This window comes from Carassius gibelio, chromosome B12 (assembly GCF_023724105.1).
Source record: "Carassius gibelio isolate Cgi1373 ecotype wild population from Czech Republic chromosome B12, carGib1.2-hapl.c, whole genome shotgun sequence".
Taxonomy (NCBI): Eukaryota; Metazoa; Chordata; class Actinopteri; order Cypriniformes; family Cyprinidae; genus Carassius; species Carassius gibelio.
Window position 1 is genome coordinate 27147110 of NC_068407.1, and position 21629 is coordinate 27168738.

Sequence of the window (21629 nt, forward strand, 5' to 3'; positions counted from 1 at the left end):
GTAATTAATCACAGAATTTAAATTTTTTGGGTGAACCATCCAAGTGATAATTCTTATTTCCTTCTCCTACAACACTACATGGTTTGGTAACTATCATGGTGGCACGTCCACACGCAGCGGCTTCTCTCTGTCCCAACAGAACAGTGGTTTTGTATTTCTTGTCTTGTGAGTCGCAGTGTTTTTGTACATTGTCATCGCGTCTACCTGTCTGTAAGCGCGCATACTGTCATGAGTTTCTGCTCTATGTCGGCAGAATCGCATTTTTACAGTTAAACTCTGTGCACGTAGAACAGCTGCAGGATCTTGGTCTGCTACGGAGGCCTACACCATCACCGACCCCCACGACTGCATGGAGGCGCCACAAGCGGTGTGAGAGGAAGCAGAAAAGGGTTAAGCGCAGAGGTATCTGGGCTAGGCTAACGGCTAACCCACACAAGCCATCTATCCCCACCATTGTACTGGCTAACATATGCTTGTTGGACAGTAAACTGGACTACATTCGATTATTACATTCAACTCAGAGGACTCTAAAAGACAATGTTGTTTGTTTTTGTGTCCACGGAAACATGGCTCAGCAACAGCGTTCCACACAGCACTATTCAGCTCGACCATCTGATGTGCTATTGAGCGGGCAGAGCTCTTGTCCTTTGTGTTTACATCAATGATGCATGGTGCCGCGATGCTGTTGTGATCTGCAAACACTGCTCACCCCTGGTGGAGTTTATGATTATTAAGTGCTGACCGTTCTATCTGCCGAGAGAATATATTGCCGTACTGCTCATTTCGGTTTACATTCCCCCGAACAACATCAACAGCGAGCAGCAGACAGCACACCCTGATGCTTTTCTCATCATAGCTTGGGATTTCAATCATGCTGACTGTTTCCAAAAACACACCAACAGATTAACTTTCCAACACGAGGTAATAACATTTTGGACTTTGTTTACACCACACAGAGAGCCCTCCCCCTCCCCCGATGATGCCATCACCACTGCCGTCCACTCAGCACTCAAACATTTGGACAAAAAGGACTCATACGTCAGAATGCTGTTCATAGACTTCAGTTCAGCATTCAACACAATTATCCCTCAACAGACTTTCTGACTGGAAGACCTCAGGCCGTACTGGTCAACAACACATCCAGTACCATCACACTGAACACTGGGGCCCCCCAAGGATGTGTGCTGAGCCCCCCCTCCTCTTCACTCTGCTGACCCACGACGGCACACCATCACACAACTCCAACCTCTTCATTAAGTTTGCGGATGACACGACTGTGGTGGGTCTCATTAGCAACAAAAATGGGACAAACTACAGGAGCGAGGTGAGCCACTTGTAAGGTGCAGTGAGAACAATCTCTCTCTGAACATGGAGAAGACGAAGGAGATTGTTGTCGACTTCAGGAGAGCACACACTCAGCATGTTACTCTGACCATCAATGGTGCGACTGTGGAGAGAGTGAGCAGCACCAAGCTCCTGGGTGTGCACATCACAAAGGACCTCTCCTGAAGGGAAAACACAGCAGCACCGGCCAAGAAATCACAGCATCGTCTTTACTTCCTCCGCAAACTCAGAAGAGCCAGAGCCCCTCCCCCCATCACCTACAGTATTGTTCAAAATAATAGCAGTACAATGTGACTAACCAGAATAATCAAGGTTTTTCATATATTTTTTTTATTGCTACGTGGCAAACAAGTTACCAGTAGGTTCTGTAGATTCTCAGAAAATAAATGAGACCCAGCATTCATGATATGCACGCTCTTAAGGCTGTGCAATTGGGCAATTAGTTGAATTAGTTGAAAGGGGTGTGTTAAAAAAAATAGCAGTGTGGCATTCAATCACTGAGGTCATCAATTTTGTGAAGAAACAGGTGTGAATCAGGTGGCCCCTATTTAAGGATGAAGCCAACATTTGTTGAACATGCATTTGAAAGCTGAGGAAAATGGGTCGTTCAAGACATTGTTCAGAAGAACAGCGTACTTTGATTAAAAAGTTGATTAGAGAGGGGAAAACCTATAAAGAGGTGCAAAAAATTATAGGCTGTTCAGCTAAAATGATCTCCAATGCCTTAAAATGGAGAGCAAAACCAGAGAGACGTGGAAGAAAACGGAAGACAACCATCAAAATGGATAGAAGAATAACCAGAATGGCAAAGCCTCAGCCAATGATCACCTCCAGGATGATCAAAGACAGTCTGGAGTTACCTGTAAGTACTGTGACAGTTAGAAGACGTCTGTGTGAAGCTAATCTATTTTCAAGAATCCCCCGCAAAGTCCCTCTGTTAAAAAAAGGCATGTGCAGAAGAGGTTACAATTTGCCAAAGAACACATCAACTGGCCTAAAGAGAAATGGAGGAACATTTTGTGGACTGATGAGAGTAAAATTGTTCTTTTTGGGTCCAAGGGCCACAGGCAGTTTGTGAGACGACCCCCAAACTCTGAATTCAAGCCACAGTACACAGTGAAGACAGTGAAGCATGGAGGTGCAAGCATCATGATATGGGCATGTTTCTCCTACTATGGTGTTGGGCCTATTTATCGCATACCAGGGATCATGGATCAGTTTGCATATGTTAAAATGCTTGAAGAGGTCATGTTGCCCTATGCTGAAGAGGACATGCCCTTGAAATGGTTGTTTCAACAAGACAATGACCCAAAACACACTAGTAAACGGGCAAAGTCTTGGTTCCAAACCAACAAAATTAATGTTATGGAGTGGCCAGCCCAATCTCCAGACCTTAATCCAATTGAGAACTTGTGGGGTGATATCAAAAATGCTGTTTCTGAAGCAAAACCAAGAAATGTGAATGAATTGTGGAATGTTGTTAAAGAATCATGGAGTGGAATAACAGCTGAGAGGTGCCACAAGTTGGTTGACTCCATGCCACCCAGATGTCAAGCAGTTTTAAAAAACTGTGGTCATACAACTAAATATTAGTTTAGTGATTCACAGGATTGCTAAATCCCAGAAAAAAAAATGTTTGTACAAAATAGTTTTGAGTTTGTACAGTCAAAGGTAGACACTGCTATTTTTTTGAACACACCCCTTTCAACTAATTGCCCAATTGCACAGCCTTAAGAGCGTGCATATCATGAATGCTGGGTCTTGTTTGTTTTCTGACAATCTACTGAACCTACTGGTAACTTGTTTGCCACGTAGCAATAAAAAATATACTAAAAACCTTGATTATTCTGGTTAGTCACATTGTACTGCTATTATTTTGAACAATACTGTACACCTTCTACAGAGGCACCATCGAGAGCATCCTGACGAGCTGCATCACTGTGTGGTATGGCGCCTACAATGCGTCCTGCCAAAAGACTCTGCAACGCAAAATAAGAGCAGCTGGAAAGATCATTGGTGTCTCTTTCCCCTACCTCCATGACATTTATGCAACACGTCTCACCCGCAAAGCTGTCAGAAAGCTGAACTCGCTCCCAAACTTGCCCCCCCTGTCCCACTTCTGCCCCAGACACCACTGAACTATGAACCCCCCCCCCACTAATATACGATGGCATGCACCAGTCACTTTGTGCAGCATTGGTCTGCTCACTACCTCATTCACCATGGAACTAATGTCATTCTACTACCTCATCAGTCAGCTTCTTTTTAAAAACGATATAAATACTGTTCGTTTTCTTACACAAACCACTCTTTTCGTGTCTTAGGTAATCAATGTGTACTTACGATGGGGAATTGTTTAAATTTGACTCCTCTGTGCATGCTCTTTGAGGTGGTGATCATTGACATCCATTATGTGAGTCACAGACAAGAACGGTTGGACCTAAAATGGGAAATACTGAGGAAACAAAGAATCCTACATCTTGGATGTCCTTGAGGTAAGCTAAAACATAACAAAATTTAATCTGAGAGTGAACTATCCTTTTAAGTGTAGATTAAACGTGCAGTATGGAATTTTTGGCCACCAGGGGTCACTCAATCAAAATAATAACATAAGACGTACTTTGATGACGTCGGGAAAGAGCGTAAGACTCATGGGAGTTGTTGTTCATTGGAACACGCGCTCTGTCGCTCCCTATCATTCCTCACTCATTCTAACTTAGTATTTTGACAATCATGTCTTTTCGAACGAAGAGACGGTTTCAGCGGCAACAACATAAACAAACGTTACTGCGCATGAGCGCTTTTGTGGACCTAACTTAACTTCCGGTAGACTTCCAAATAGAATCAATAACAACAGCCAAGTCCCTCTAGAGTAGATATTTTTTGATAACAAACAAAATGTTTGCTGCGTGGATCAGGCGGACTTAATGAAAATGCAAATTAATTATTTGCCAACAGGAGATGTTTTAAAGCATAGACATAAAGCGCGAGAAATAGAGGTTTCCCCAGTAACAGCTGTAAACGAAGCAGAGCTGGTGCGCTCATGCACTGCTATCAGGCATATAACATGCAAGTCTTTCTTCAGAAATACAGCGATATAAAAACACCTGTGCCTCATTTTGATATTTAAACATATAAATGTAAGGAATTATTATTATTAAACGTGCAGTAAGTAACGTTACTCATGTTTATTCAATGAAGCCTTTTTGAAAAAAGATCAGTTTTAAAATTGTGGCGAGTCTCCAAAAATAAATAAATGTATGGGAAACACACCCCGCACCACAACCATCAGGCCTTTGAGATTAGATCACAAGTTTCTAGCTGGAAATCTTCACAAAGTCGGTCATCAGCCAGTGTGGCAGCGACTCGGGCGAGAGCTAAAGCAGAAGCAGCTCGAGCTAAAGCATTGTATGCAGAAAGAGAAGCAGCTATGATGAGGAAAAAGGCAAAAGTAGAAGCAGATCTATACTTGCTACAATCTCATAAAGAAGCGACTGCAGCGTCCGCTGAAGCGGCAATTTATGAAGCAAAAATTTAACAAGAGCAGCATCAGCAAAGGCTTCTCTATGTGGTATGTACTGAAACTGTATATATTTGCTTAGCGGTTTTGGAAAATGACTAAGTTCCACTTTGTCGTCTTTTTTTTTTTTTTTTAAGCTGTACATGTGGAAAGTGCAGTTTGATAACAACATCGCATGTTGTTTACTTGATGTGCTTACACGCTGATAGCTAAGTTAACAACACAGAGATATTTTAAGCAGTTTTACTCGTGCAGTTTGATGACAACATCGCATGTTGTTTACTTGATGTGCTTACACGCCGATAGCTAAGTTAACAACACAGAGATATTTGAAGCAGTTTTACTCACCGCCTGCGGTTCCAACACACGATCGTGACCCTTTTTCGTTGGGATTGCATTATCCTTAAGAAATAAACGATGTGCAAATCCAGCGTCAACCTGGGCCTTGTTTGTAAAACAAGCATCTTCGAAATGCAGGGGAACAAACACAAACACTTGCACAACTCCGCTGATGCTCTGTAAAAATAAACTTCATCCACTGGTCCCTTAATGCTGTTTCTCTTTTGGTAATCCGTGCAGGGTTGTCTTGCCCTGGCAACCAAAAACACACTCCTTTTGTGACATTTTGCGACGCTCTCGCTGTGATGAGTGATTGTCTGTGCACAGCCTCTCTCTGCTCTGCTATACGGGAGCGCGCGCTCTTCCGGCAGACGCGCCCCAGCACCCATATAAGGAAATTCCGCTCCATCTAACGTCACACAGAGCCATACTCGAAAAAAACTTTCGAAACTTGTGACAAACCGGAAGGAGTATTTTGGAACAGAAATACTCCTTCAAACGTACAACTTTTTTGAAACTTTGTCCATGTTTAGCATGGGAATCCAACTCTTTAACAGTGTAAAAAACTCAGTATGCATGAAATAGCATTTCACCCCCCCCCCCCTTTAAATACTTAGGACACCATAAAATCTTTGCTTTTAGTCTCTAGCTATGCTGCTGCTATTAGCCATGTCTGCTTTTAGTTCTAGCCTTGTTTGTGCTATCAGTCATGCCTGCTCTTAGCTTTTAGCTTGTAGCTTTGCTAACTAGCTTTAGCTTCTCTAGCCATGCTGTTTAGTCGTCACTGTTTGAGCACGGTTCCAGCGTGCTTCGGCCTGCAAGCCTGCTGCTATTTAGCCACGATGAGAAGGAACACAACCTAGTCTCGTCAAACTTTATTTCTTTTCTTTTCCGTTTGAGAGTTTCGTGTTCTGAGTTAAGTTTGTAACGTTGAGTTCAACTTCAACCAGCCACACAACTCTGCATCTTCAGCCAACACCCAAGCAAGCACGGGCTCCCCAAGACGTCATTTCAGCGACTACTGAACTTCTAGCCAATCAGACATTTGTGCTGGTGTATCTAATTTAATTTTAACCCCATTGAGGAACTCAATGCGAGGGCTAATTACGTGATTGATGGTTGTTCATGTCTATGCAATTTAACGTATTGCTGTAAACTTGGGATTCCATATTTCCATTCTCTTAAACTCATCTTTCCCTAACTTTCGATCTTCCTGCAACTTGTGTGAATGTGTGAGTGCGTGCGTTTATGTGTTAGATTAGTTTATATGTCTTAGATTTATCTAATAAAGCCTTATTCATATTGAAAAGAGAAGTATCTTGTGTTTTGTGCTTACAAGTTAATGTCTTAAACTGCCGATCTTGTTATATTAGTATATTAGATATTAGTATCCAGCGCAGATTTGATGTTAAACGGCTCGTTCACTGAATCGCAGGGCATCTCAGTGACCAGCCGTTAAACAGTGATTCTGTTCAAATTCCCTTTAAAATCTTAAATGATTCCCTTTGAGCTAAATTGACCTGTTTCCGTTACAAGGATATATCCCCAAAAGCTTCAAACTGGCTTTTATTAAGCCTCTCATAAAAAAAACACAACTTGATCCCAAATAACTAGTTAATTATAGACCAATCTCCAATCTCCCTTTTCTGTCCAAAATACTAGAAAAGGTGCTATCCTCACAATTATATTCCTTCTAAGAGAAAAATAGTATATGTAAGGATTTTCAGTCAGGATTTAGACTGTATCATAGTACTGAGACTGCTCTCCTTAGAGTTACAAATGACCTGCTCTTTTCATCTGATCGTGGTTGTTAATACTCTCTATTAGTTCTATTGGATCTTAGTGCTGCGTTTGACACAATAGACCACGACATCTTTTTGCATAGACTTCAACACTTTGTTGGCATTAATGTAAGAGCATGGTTTAAATCATACTTATATGACCACCATCAATTCGTAGATTCGTGAATGAAGATGTATCATATCGATCACAAGTGCAGTACGGAGTACCTCATGGCTCAGTACTAGGGCCACTACTGTTCACGTTCTATATGTTACCCTTGGGAGATATCATCAGGAAACATGGTGTTAGCTTTCACTGTTATGCTGATGATACTCAGCTCTATATTTCTTTGTGGCCCGGTGAAACACACCAATTTGAACAACGAATGGAATGCATAGTCGATATAAAAAACTGGATGACAAGTAATTTCTTACTGCTAAATTCTGAAAAAAACTGGTTAATTATAGGACCTAAAACTCTGCATGTAATAACCTAGAACACTGTCTAAGACTTGATGGCTGCTCTGTCAATTCTTCGTCTTCAGTTAGGAACCTAGGTGTGCTATTTGATTGCAATCTTTCCTTAGAAAGCCTCGTTTCTAGCATTTGTAAAACTGCATTTTTCCATCTCAAAAATATATCCAAATTACGGCCGATGCTCTCAATGTCAAATGCAGATATGTTAATCCATGCATTTATGACCTCAAGGTTAGATTATTATAATGCTTTATTGGGTGGTTGTTCTGCCCCCTTAGTAAACAAACTACAGCTAGTCCAAAATGCAGCAGCAATAGTTCTTACTAGAACTAGGAAGTATGACTATATTAGCCCAGTCCTGTCAACACTGCACTGGCTCCCTATCAAACATTGTATAGATTTTAAAATATTGCTTATTACTTATAAAGCCCTGAATGGTTTAGCACTCAGTATTTGAGTGAGTTCCTTTTACATTATAATCCTCTACGTCCGCTACATTCTCAAAACTCAGGCAATTTGATAATACCTAGAATATCAAAATCAATTGCGGGTGGCAGATCCTTTTCCTATTTGGTGCCTAAACTCTGGAATAACCTACCTAACATTGTTCGGGAGGCAGACACACTCTTGCACTTTAAGTCTAGATTAAAGACCCATCTCTTGAACCTGGCTTACACATATCATACCAATATGCTTTTAATGTCCAAATCTGTTAAAGGATTTTTAGGCTGCATTAATTAGGTAAACCGGAACCGGGAACAGGTCCCATAACACCCAATGTACTTGCTACATCATTAGAAGAATGGCATCTACGCTAAAATTAGTCTTTTTCTCTTTTATTCCGAGGTCACCATAGTCACCAGAACCAGTCTGTATCCAGATCAGAGGGTCACTGCAGTCACCCGGATCCAGTATGTATCCAAACCAGATGGTGGATCGGCACCTAGAAAGGACCTCTACATCCCTGAAAGACAGCGGAGACCAGGACAACTAGAGCCCCAGATGCAGACCCCCTGTAAAGACCTCGTCTCAGATGACCAACAGGACAAGACCACAGGAAACAGATGATTCTTCTGCACAATCTGACTTTGCTGCAGCCTGGAATTCAACTGCTCAGGGTATATGCAGGAATCTTGAAGTTAATTTTAATACCTTTTCAAGACTTTTTCAAAGACCTTCTCAATATTTTTTAATACCTCACCGCCACTTCAAGCTGTAACCATTTACATCAGTGATACTTTTAACTTAACAGTTTAGTTTGTGATAAAGACTATAGACTGATACAAAAAAATCAAATAGGCTGGGATAGTAAATCAAAGCAAAGTTTATAAAAAAAAAAAAAACTTTGCTCCACCCTCAACAACAATCATGCTGACATGTGCCTCAGCTCTTCTGATTTTGTTCCCAGCATCTCGGTGCGTTGTAATACGCACTGGGAACGCCAGAGCATACTTTGTGGTTTTGAACTTCCGCCCGCCTGCCTGCTCTGGTGATCTCAGAGGCAATTTACGAACACACCCACAATAGCATAGTTTATGTACCTGTTAGGGCTGGGATAAACGACTATTTTTTAAACGATTAATCTAGCGATTATTTTTTCGATGCATTGATTAATCTAACGATTAATTTTTTCAGACCGATTCGATTTCCATTATCTCCCCATTAATTGACTACTTACAATTTATACATGTTGATTTACATATCTGAATGAAAAAACATGAATTCCTTAACATTGCAATATATGTTTATTGCTCTTAAAATTACAAAATAAAAGACTGACTAAGAATGCATTACTTTGCACTTGTATAGAGATAGCATTTAATAAAACCTTGAAGCCTTGAAAACACATAGCTTACTGAAACAAGCTTACTGAACACATAGGGCCTAGCTTAGTGAAAAAAAGTTCTTCTTTCAGATGAAAGTAACAACAACTTGATGTCTAGCATTCAATAAAAAAGGTCACCCAAAATACTTGTTTAGAGCAATTTAAAGAATACAGTAACCAATGTAAACTTGAGGGTTTTAAGCTAATACAGAGAGTGCTTTTCCAAAAAAAAAAAAAAAAAAAAAAACATTAACAGTGGGAGCCATCAGCCAGTCATGGAGAGAAAAAAATCTCCGCATGCTCCACGTGAAACGTTGGCGTTCCGCCCTTTTTCTATCGTTTCTAATGATTTTGGAGGGAGAGAGAGAGAGAGAGAGAGAGAGAGAGAGAGAGAGCAAGACAGCGCTCGTGTAGTTTGAAGACTGTGAGTGCGCGAGCTCGTGTGAAACTTTGGTGTTTCACCCTTTTTCTATCGTGTTTAATGATTTTGATTAATATGCACAAGGGAAAGAGAGAGCAAGAAGCGCTCGTGTTGTTTGAAGACTGTGAGTACGCGCGCAGCCGGGGATCTCTCTCGTACGCGCCCTGTCAGGCGCTAATAAGGCTTTAACAGCCGCCAGAAAAAAAAGATCAATGCAGAAAAACCCCTGGATTGGTTATATAACGTTGGACAGAATGTTGATCCGGCCATCGCGTATATTTAGCGCACATAAGGTAAACGTTTTGCAAACGTTTTTTAGAGAAATAAAAACAGGTCGACGAATCGGTGCGCATATTTTGCGTCGACGCAATCGATGACCTCGACGCGTTGTCCCAGCCCTAGTACCTGTTCCGTTTTTTTTTATAAAAATGACTAAATTCACACACTTTTACGATGTTTTTGGGACTCAAATTTTGAAAGTATTTTTTTCTGAATTAGCGTTTCAACAGTTTAAGACTTTATAAAGCCGTGATAAGACTTTTTAATACTTTTTAACTTCTTAACTTTCCCAAAATTGATTTATAACCTTTTAATACTTTTCAAGACCCCGCGGATACCCTGACTGCTTGTTTGATCTGGTCAGGGGAAAACTGGCCCCCCAACTGAGCCTGGTTTCTCCCAAGGTTTTTTTCTCCATTCTGTCACCGATGGAGTTTCGGTTCCTTGCCGCTGTTGCCTCTGGCTTGCTTAGTTGGGGTCACTTCTTCTACAGCGATATCGTTGACTTGATTGCAAATAAATGCACAGGCACTATTTAAACTGAACAGAGATGACATCACTGAATTCAATGATGAACAACCTTTAACTGTCATTTTGCATTATTGACACTCTGTTTTCCTAATGAATGTTGTTCAGTTGTTTTGACGCAATGTATTTTGTTTAAAGCGCTATATAAATAAAGGGGACTTGACTTGACTGCTTATTCACTTCACTGATTTGGACTCTATCTGTCATGTGCCTTGCACTGCTTTATTTAGCTTTATTTTAAATTTTATTATGTCTTTTTTACATTCCCTTATTATAAAGTTGTTTCTTATATTTCATATTTGATCTAGATATTTAGGTTCTGCTGTTAGTGTTAACTGCATGCAGCGGGTGTCTGAGAATAACACAATCTCTGTATGTATGTACTGTACATGTGGAATATTTGACAATAAAGCAGACTTGACTTGACTGCAATAACTGCATTCAACTTTACTGTCAATATTCGGAGTATAAGTACAAAGCTAATGAAATGCAGTTAACATCTAACCAGAAGTGCAATAATATAGTGTATAGAGTATGTACAGAATATATATGTATAAAGTAACTGCCTGGGGGAAGAAGTTCTTACTGAGCCTATAAGTGTGAAAGCATAGGCTCCTGTAAAGCCTGCCAGATGGAAGGAGGGTAAAAAGTCCATGGTTAGGGTGAGAGACATCCTTGATGATGTTCCCTGCTCTGTCCAGGCTGCGATTGTGATAAATGTTCTCAGTGGTAGTTAACTGGGTGCCAGTGATTCATGGGGCAGTTTTCACTACCCACTGGAGTGCTTTGCAGTCAGATGCGGAGCAATTGCTGTACCATACTGAGATGCAGTTTGTGAGTATGCTCTCAGTGGTACAGTGGTAGAATCCCACAAGAATCCTGGGCCCGTATTCATAAAGATTCTAAGAATCCTCTTATAAAACTCTTAATTTAGCTTAAAAACTTTTACGTAGGAGTCTTAGCTTAAGAGTGATTCGGGACAGATCTGAGAGCAACTCTGAGCAAGGAAAAGACAAAAACTTTCATCTTAGTGAGGAAACAGGGTTGACCCTGTTGCTATGTATGACACAATCTTTTGAAGACTGTGATTGGTTGGTTGTCCAAGAAGGAAAAAAAAGAGTGATTTAAAGTATAGGGTCTATTCTAATTCTCACTTTGAATTTACATGCATACTTTTTCCTATTTGACCGTTCTTTTGAACACACACACACACATTATATGTCACCTTTATTTATTTATATAGTGCTTTAAACAAAATGCATTGCGTCAAAGCACTGAACAACATTCATTTGGAAAACAGTGTCTGAATAATGCAAAATGATAGTTAAAGACAGTTCATCATTGAATTCAGTTATGTCATCTCCGTTCAGTTTAAATAGTGCCTGTGCATTTATTTGCAATCAAGTCAATGATATCGCTGTAGATGAAGTGACCCCAACTAAGCAAGCCAGAGGCGACAGCGGCAAGGAACCGAAACTCCATCGGTGACAGAATGGAGAAAAAAACCTTGGGAGAAACCAGGCTCAGTTATGTGGGTTTATATAAATCTTTTTTTTATTTACCATGCTTTTCATTTCCTATAAGGTACAGTATTTGATTGGCTTAGAATGATAAAATTGTTCCACTCTTTCCAATTACAGTGATTGCTGTCCTATTTAAGTGGCGGTTTGAATGTTGGATTTAATATATCAAACATTGAATCAAAACCAAGAAGGGCAAGAAAGCCAAACTGGACAGAGGGACAGTGTTTACTGTTAGCCCAGTTAGTGGATGAACACAAGGCCATTCTTAAAGGAAAATTTGGGCCGAGTGTCACAGCAAGGGACAAGAAGCAGACATGGGAGCGTATAGCACAAACTATTAACGGTTCATTCCCCATGCTTGTGCGCACCTTTTGAGCCTGCAAGGTGTGAATGTCCAGTGGAAACTAAATGAACTGTGACACAATAAGATGTTCTGAAAGTGCTGAAATTGTTTGTGTGATCACTCTGCTTACAGAAGGTTGTGACAGACCCAAATCATCACTATTGCATTGTTGCATTTTCCCAGTTGGCAAATACCGTAATGTAGTGATTACTTAAATTTCTGGTGCTAAGGCATTTCTGCGCTGTATCGGAGATGTTACCACGTCTCTAATAAGATCAGTCACAAACATGATCCCTGCACGATCTAATCTATAGCGTCTTATTAACTAACTGTTATCCATTGTCTGCAACACATTTCTTCTGCCTCTTCGTCTTTCTGCCATTTTCTCCTCTGCTAAAGAAACTCTTAAGCCTCTTAAAAAGTCCTCGTCTGTGCTTCTAACAAGTTTGACCTTAAGACCTCTTTTAAGGGTTAATATGCTTTCTGAATTACTTTTTTCTTTACTAGGATTTTTTCTTTAATTTTAAGAGTAAACGCCCACATTTCTAAGAATTTTCTTAGAATTTTGTCACTAGGAGCTACTTTTTGCATTAAGATTCTTTATGAATATGGGCCCTGGGTCTCAGGTGAACTTTCTTTAACCAGGGTGGAGGTGTTAAGGGAACAGGTGAGGTCATCAGAGATGTAGATGCCAAGGAACATGAAACTCAAAACACACTCCACTACAGCTCCACTGATGTAGATGGGGGTGTGTGCATGACTCCTAGTCCGCCTGAAGGCCACAATGATCTCCTTTGTATTCTGGGTGTTTAGTTCCAGATTGTTGGTGGCACACCACACAGCCAGGTGCTGCACCTCATCCCTGTAGGCTGACTCCTCATCATCAGACCTACCACTGTGGTGCCATCTGCTAAATTGATTATGGTGTGGAGCCATAAACAATAACGAAGTCATGGGTGAATAAGGAGTAAAGAAGAAGGCTCAGTATGCAGCAGCTTGGAACTCCGGTGTTCAGGCTGATGATGGAGGAGGAAAGGTTATCTAACTTAACAGACTCATGACAGTTGTGGTTTTGAAACAAGTGAGAGAGAGAGAGAGAGAGAGTGCTGTAAAGAGAGAGAGAGAGAGAGAGAGAGCCAGCGAGCGAGAGCTCACACGCAAGAGAGTGGAGAATCATGGCAGAATTTACTCATAAACTAAATCACAACCTGTTAAGAACCATCAAAGAATCTCATCACATTAATTAAAAGGGGACAAAGCCTAGAAGGGGAGTCGAGAGGTGTCCAAGTTGATGGGTGTCTCCAGGGAACCGCAAGTTAAGAGAAAAGCCCTACTTTTTGGTGTGGAATAGGTTTTATCTGGTTTCCCGGGAACATCCCTATTGGTTGGATTGACCAATAACAAGGCATATAGTTTTATGCGGGAAAGTGTTTCTTTGTCTCAGTGACACCTGATTTGCATATTGTATGAATGGAGTGATGAACTGGTTATCTGGTAACCCAAACTATGATACAAATAGTATGATGCATTTTAGGCTAACATAGTAGAGATATTTAGCTAAGGCAAACCGGTTTAATTAGGTACCAAGAAAGATATGCAAGAAAAACATAAAGATACATTCTTATGCTTGAATATAGGCACTTAGAGGTCAACTAACACGACTAGAGGATCATAACTATGCTAATATGAGCTGGGAAACATACAAACACACAGGAATATATCGTATACATTTGGAATGGCTTATATCCTGAGTTAAATGCAAGAAGGTTTGAGTGTGTGTTTTTGTATGTGTGTGTGTGTGTGTGAGAGAGAGAGAGAGAGAGAGAGAGAGAGAGAGAATGTGAGTTGGCTGCTTAGCCAGGCCCATTTGCTGTCTGGCATCAAGGGTTATCTAGTTATCTTAGAATGTGTTTGAAGTTGGATGGGGAGACCTTAAAGAAGGTCTGCTCAGTTTATTCCAGATAATGGGGCTAAACCTTGCCATTAAGCACTCATATAAATGTATACTCTGGGGCAAGATTCTGTAATTTATATGCAGATGTCAAAAGGCTAAAGGAATCCCTACAACATAAAGCCCAAACGATCGTACCAGATCCTAAGCAGATGCTACAACTATGATGGAACACCACTTGTTGATTCCCAAATGTGACTGTTTATTAAAGCTAGCGATAGTTCGCATAACTAAATCGATTGAACATGAATTAAATAACCAGGTAAATTAACACTATTTGAAATCTGGTAAGACGTTGAGCCTCATGATGCGTCCACGCCACCATCTTATCTACAAGAGTTTTAACAATGCACGCAGCTGAAATCAACCACACACTCAACACAACCACCTAAAATCCATTGCAGTGAGTGAAGAAGTATCATATCGATCACAATTGCAGTATGTATTACCTCAAGGCTCAGTACTAGGGCTGTTACTTTTCATGCTTTAAATGTTAACCTTGGGAGATATCATCAGGAAGCACGATGTTAGCTTTCATTGTTATGCTGATGATACTCAGCTCTATATTTCTATTTGGCCTGGAGAAACATACCAATTTGAAAAAAAATATGGAATGCATAGTCAATATAAAAACCTATATAAGAGTAATTTATTCCTGCTAAATAAATAAGAGGTGTTTATTATAGGTCCTGGAAACTCTAATAACCTAGAACACTGTCTAAGACCTGATGCCTGCTCTGTCAATTCATCATCATCAGTTAGGAACCTAGGTATGCTACTTGATAGCAATATTTTCTTTGATATGCACATTTCTAGCATTTGTAATACTGCATTTTTCCATCTCAAAAATATATATCTAAATTATGATCTACGCTCTCAATGTCAAATGCAGAAATGTTAATTTATGTGTTCATGACCTCAAGATTAGATTAGTTTAATGCTTTATTGGGAGGTTGTTCTGCACGTTGCAGCAGCTAGAGTTCTTAATAGAACCAGGAAGTATGAACATATTAGCCCGGTTCTGTCAACACTGCACTGGCTCCCTATCAAACATCTTATAGATTTTAAAACCTTGCTTATTACTTATAAAGGCCTCAATGCTTAAGCACCTCAGTATTTGATTGAGCTCTTATTGCACTATAGTCTTACATGTCCCCTGCATTCTCAAAACTCTCGCAATTTGATAATACCTAAAATATCAAAATCAACTGCGGATGGCAGATCCTTTCGCATTTAGCGCCAAAACTCTGGAATAACCTACTTAACACAGTTTTTGGGAGGCAGACACACTCTGTGAGTTTAAATCTAGATTAAATACACATAACACTCTAATACATTTATAATGTGCTTTTAATATGCTTGTAATATCCAAATCCGTTAAAGGATTTTTAAGCTAAGTCAATTAGGATAACCAGAACTGGGAACACCTTCCAAAACATAGTTGCTAACATAATGATGTACTCACTACATTGTTAGAAGAACGGCATCTACGCTATTATCAGTCGTTTCCTCTCTTATTCAGAGGTCACCATAGCCACCAGATCCAGTCTGTATGCAGATTAGATGATGTTTGCAGTCATCCGGATCCAGCACATATCCAGCCCAGATGATGGATCAGGACCTAGAGAGGACCTCTTCAGCCCTGAATGTCAGCGGAGAACCAGGACAACTAGAAGAGCTTCAGAGACTGATGTAGTTTTGGTTCCTTGCCACTGTTGCCTCTGGCTTGCTTAGATGGGGACAGTTAATTTCCAATGACATCATCGATTTGACTGCACAGATACTACTTAAACTGAATTGAGCTGGATTATGACACTGAATTCAATAATGAACTGCTTTTTTGCATGATTGAGACACTATTTTCCAATTTAATTCAGTTGCTTTGACACAATCTGCATTGTTGAAAGCACTACATAAATAAAGATGACAATGAAAACATCAACCGTAGAAATAACGAACGTGAACATTTAGATTACACCGATCTATAGGCCAAACCTCAGATGAAATTCACACACAGAAATGCTTATTTCTTATTTCTACACAGTTTGAGCAGCAAGTTAAGTTTTCTTTATTTCTTCCAGGAACTCTTTCCTCCATCTTTGTGTAAGCATAAGAGGCACTTCATCTGCTACTTTCTTTCATTCCAACATAAGACAACATTTCTGGATTCTGCACCTGAAATGGCATTTAGATGTATTTACACAGTTTAATGTTGCTCTGATGGGATGTGGATGCATTTAATCTGCAGTTGCAAATGCATAAATAACGTTTTGTTTTAAACATAAAATGTTGAATACTAACATTTAAAAAAGAAAAAGAAAAATTAACACCTCCAGGTGGCAGCAAATCACTGTAAATGACTAAGTCACTGAGATTCGGGAGATTCATTCAAACGGCTGATTTATTCAGGAATAAAGCATTTGACTGTGAGTGATTGAGTCACTTAATCAGTCATTCAGCTGATTCATTCAAAAAACTGATACATTCAATAAGGAAACACCATCCTGTGTGTTGTTCAAAGATGCAAAACAGTGTTCTGATTTTTTAAAACTATTTTCATTTGGCAAAATTGAGGAAAAAGGACAATATTGTGATTCTAAATGCTTTTTAATAGACTAAATCACGTTTGTGCCATGTATTGTATATTGCATACCCCAGCCTCGACTTGAGTGGAAAATTAAATCACCTGTGGTTGTGCAAGAACTTGCTTGCACATGAGCAAAGGTAATTTTAAGGAGTTTAACTTGCAAGTGCCAGACCACTGATTCATTCAACCTACAGTCTGTGTTCTTCACATTTTATGATGTAGTAATTACCAAATATGCTTTGGGGAAATGTATTGGAGTCGAAGTATACATTTTATTTAGGAAATGTAGTGGAGTAAATGTGAAAGTTGTCATAAATATAAAAATGCACACACACACACGCACACACAAGTTGTCATAAATATAAAAATGCACACACACACACACACACACGCACGCACGCACACACACACACACACACACACAAACTTAAATACTCAAAATTATATTTTTACATTACACCACTCATTGCTGCTGGCTCTTATAATGGTTAAACACGAGTTAGAATTTGTCTTGTGTATATAGTGTATCTTGTGTACTCTTGACTTAAATGCTTAGTAACATCTTAATGGCTGTTGTTGTTTATTAAATATTATTTAAATAATATTTTATATAAATAATAGTTGTATTTAATAGTCTTTGGGAATGAGAAGTTAGATGGTTAGATGGTTATTCATGTTATCAAAAGAGACAAAATGTTAATGCATACCTAGAATACTTGAAGGTCCTGGCTTCCTCCCTTCCATGTCCCTCATTCCTTCCACATATCGGAAAGCAACCTCATGCAGTAGCTCCTCGCCTGCTTTTCCTGCAATTTAATGACAGCTCAGAATATTTGCTTCATTTCAGAAAAATCATGTATCATATTTCTGTTAAATTAAATTTAGTGTTGCCCAATCCAAACCTGTTGCTAGAGCCTCAGCAGTTGCCAAATGAAGCACTGTGTCATCACTAACTGGCCAATCAGGAAGCTCCACAGAGATGTTTTTCAGACCCCCTAGATCTTGCAGTTCCTAGTACAGTATATTATAGCAGAATAGGGTGAACAGCTCCTTACTACCTTAATCCACTTCTACAAATGTATTGTGTTGAACATGCATGTGCACGCGCAGTGAGAGTTTGGCTTCCACATGTTGGTGTTTATAACGTGTTTTTAAAGGCCATGTTGCAGGTTAACCACCACTTTCGATTAATGGGTACATAAATCACTCAAGATATGTATATGTAACCCAGGTTACCAACACTCAGATGAGCTGGGAGTAGTTATGTTCATGAGCTCTGAAATGGCCAATAAGAGCATATTGTATACATAAGAATTGACCAATCACGAGTGAGAACGTTAGATAGCAATTTTTTTTCTCACGTGATTGGTGCGTGCGCGCTCTCTCTCGCTCTCTTGCTTCGTTGGAACAGAAGTGAACGGAGGTGCTTCAGGTCTCTCCGATTGAAATGTAAAAATTTGATTAATCAAGTAGCAATATTTGATTAAAACCCGATTGATATTCATTTAAAGACGCTGTATCGAGACTAGAAGCAAAGTTGATAAAAATAAGAGACTGTTGAGTCGTTTTGAATTTCGATTGCAGAGAGGAGGCCTCGTTTTAATGCATATGGTGTTATCCATTAATTAAGCGTTTCATAAAGAAGAAAAAAAGACGTTTTCTATCGAAAATCAATTTCAGGAAGTTTAGGAGTGAAAGACGAGTGGAAACTGAGTTTGTTTGAACTACGAGAGATTAAAACAGTCGATCTCATCCGTGGTCTTGGTGAGGTAACTATTTCATGTGTTACTCTGTGAAAGGTTCACATAAGTGAAAAATGAGAAAAGATGCAGTCATTGGGTAATTAATTGTGAACGTTTTTTTTTTCTCTCTTGTAAGACTACATGGGATACATTTTATGTTTTTGTATACATTTGAAAAAAAATAATTTTGTCACTTTGTTAGACGTAGTTATATGTGCTTGTTCTGAAAATGATATTAATGATGATTTTATGACCTTGTTATTCAAGGTCAGGTTTTTTTTCCCCCTTGTTTTCTTTTACTTCTGGTTCGAGTTCATCATTGCCTTATCGAGTGTGTGCTGCAAACTCTGAGATGACGCTGTTTGGAGATCGATGTTTCACTGAATGGAGTCTTTGGATTTCGTCCAAACTCTCATGTTCACGGAGGGAGTAAGGACTGGCGAGCCACAAGGAGTTTCCAACAAGTGCTACTGAATGACATCAACATTGCTGTGTTGAACTGGACGGTAGGAAAGTAAATTAGTAGGACAAACAGCGCATTTCAAAATTCTCTTTGGAAGGATCTAATTGGAAGAGACTGAGTGACTACCTATTCCGTTGTGATTACTGAATTCAGCCACATTCACAAGTTTGTGAATGAAACCTCAAGTACTGAAAAACAAAATTTGAAGATCAAGCTGTGAAATTATTTTTTTCTCTTACTTGATCAAGGGTATTTGCTTACATGTGTGTATATATATATATATATATATTTTTTTTTTATTTTATTAAATTGAGAGAAGAAAGGGAAATCTATTCCTTGAAATACAGAAAGTGTATCCAGTAAGGGTTAAGTGTAAAATTTACCTGGAATCAAAGTTTCACTCAAAGAGGTCAGCACAGAGTCATTGATACACCCTTTTTTTTTCTATCAGAACAAAAGTTTTATTTTTTTCATTTTTTTCATTAAACAAAAATCAGTGATTCCTAAAGAGTACACAAAGGGTTAACTTCTCATTTACTGATGAGAAGTTGTGTCTGAAGGGGGATTGAAGTTGAGTTTTCTTCATTTGAAGCCCTTGAAATCTGTAAAGGGAAAGAATTAAGATATTGTCACAGCCACTTGCAGTAAAATAGGTTTACTTTTCGTTGGTTGAGAAATAACCCATTGTATTTTTTTTTTAAAGAATTTGTATAATTGTTTTTTTTTTCTTTTTTTCTCACAATTGTTGGATTTCAATTGAGGCAAATCGTTGCTTTTGACAAATAACACTCGAGTTAATCATCTTACCGTGTCTGAGTGATTCATTGTTGTTGTTTAGATCCTTATTCTCCGTAGACGAACCAGAATCTCTGAACACTGGCCATATTCAGAACCCATCGTGTCTGCAGTACTTGGTGCAGCGGGTTACATATATCATTTTTAAAATGTCTCAAAAATGGGCTTAAAGACCTATTTTTTAAGTTTTTGTTATAAACGTTTTTTTTTTTATGCAACTCTGTGATGACGTCATGTTGGGGAGAGGTCGAGGAAAGGTAGCCTCAGTCTAGTATGATGCCGCGTTCCAGGCAACCCGTAACCTTGTTTTTCCAACCTTAAACCCGTGAAAGTGCACTGGAACGACAATCAAACCCGTGACTTCCCACCCATGAACTCGTGTCTCGTACTAGATTGATATACTCTGAGTTCTGAGGTCACAGAGCACGCGAAACAACGATGACAGCCCCTACAAATAATACTGCCTGCTGATGCAGTGTTTATGCAAGTGGTACATGTTGAAAAAACGATTTTAGGTCAACACAACGTTGCAATAAAATAAATAATCTAGTTAAAATTCCTTGTGCTCAGAAAGTTGGGCGTAACTTGCCTGGAACGGAACAAAGTCGTTAGTAGTGATATGAAATAGTGATTACGAGCTCAAAAACCTGCCTGGAATGCGCGCAGCATCAGAACTATTGCGACTGACTGGAATGAGGAAGAGGTGGCAAGAGCCAACATGTATGATGGCCCGCAGCCGTGTAATTTCGATCGAGCCAGCCGTGAGAGGGCAAATGAGGAATTGCCAAGAACTGATGTCTGTCAAAGCCTGTAATGTATGGTCCGAGGAGAATGAGTGGAGTTGGTGAAGTGTCCTGGTGAGTTGCTATCATTTAGCATCGCAGCAATGAGCACTGGAGCTAGTTTACGAGCAGCAGTGCACAATAACGACACACACACACACACACACACACATATATATATATATATATATATATTAGGGGTGTAACGATACGCGTATTCGTATTGAACCGTTCGGTACGACGCTTTCGGTTCGGTACACGGTACGCATTATGTATACCGAATGGTTCGTTGGAGTAATTAATTATATTTGAAAAAAAAAAAAAAAGAGAGAGAAAGAAATATAATGATATGCGTTCAACAAGGTAGCCCAATAACCCAAACAACGTAACAGGCAACGCCCCTGACACTCCCGAAGAAGAAAAAAACACCATCTTATATGTTTATGTTAGGCTACTCAGCAGGCGCTCGCTCACTCAGTACACGCTGAAGGCTCGTTGCAAAATAGCCAATGCGTTTAACTGACTAGAAATGAGAAGATCCTCCAATAACCAACAGGTCTGGTGTTTGGGTGCACTTTGGATTCCCTTTAAGCTATAATGGTGATGGCAAGAGAGTGGTGGATAAATAAACAACGGTATGTCGCATCTGCAACATGACAGGGTACACCAGCGGGATTACAAAAAAAAAAAAAAAAAAAAAAAAACAGCGGGAATATCTGGGATATATGCGTCAGTACTATCTGGGAAAAGACGAAAAAAAGGAGAAACATGCACGCAGCAAACTATCCCTGCAGCATTTAGACACTATAGCTTACAGGGAATCCAACCCAAACACCAGACCTGTTGGTTATTTTAGGATCTTATATTTCTGGTCTGTTAAATGCATTAGACATTTTGCAACGAGCCTTCAGCGCGTGCTGAGTGAGCGA

The 21629-nt window shown here is 39.6% G+C and overlaps 1 protein-coding gene across 3 annotated transcripts in view; it reads right to left on the bottom strand.

The window, feature by feature from the left end:
• LOC127969173 (ADP-ribosylhydrolase ARH1-like) overlaps positions 1-18376 on the bottom strand; it is a 465099-nt gene extending 446723 nt beyond the window's left edge. The window contains exons 1-2 of one of the 3 annotated variants that reach the window (XM_052570950.1): positions 17821-18376; positions 17626-17724 (exon numbers count right to left, since the gene is read on the bottom strand). In XM_052570950.1, the coding sequence (XP_052426910.1) occupies positions 17626-17671 (46 nt within the window). In that variant the 5' untranslated portion in view covers positions 17672-17724; positions 17821-18376. The remainder of the gene's footprint in view (positions 1-17625; positions 17725-17820) is intronic. The other 2 variants (XM_052570948.1, XM_052570949.1) reach the window with 2 other exon arrangements.
• Positions 18377-21629: the final 3253 nt, after the last annotated feature.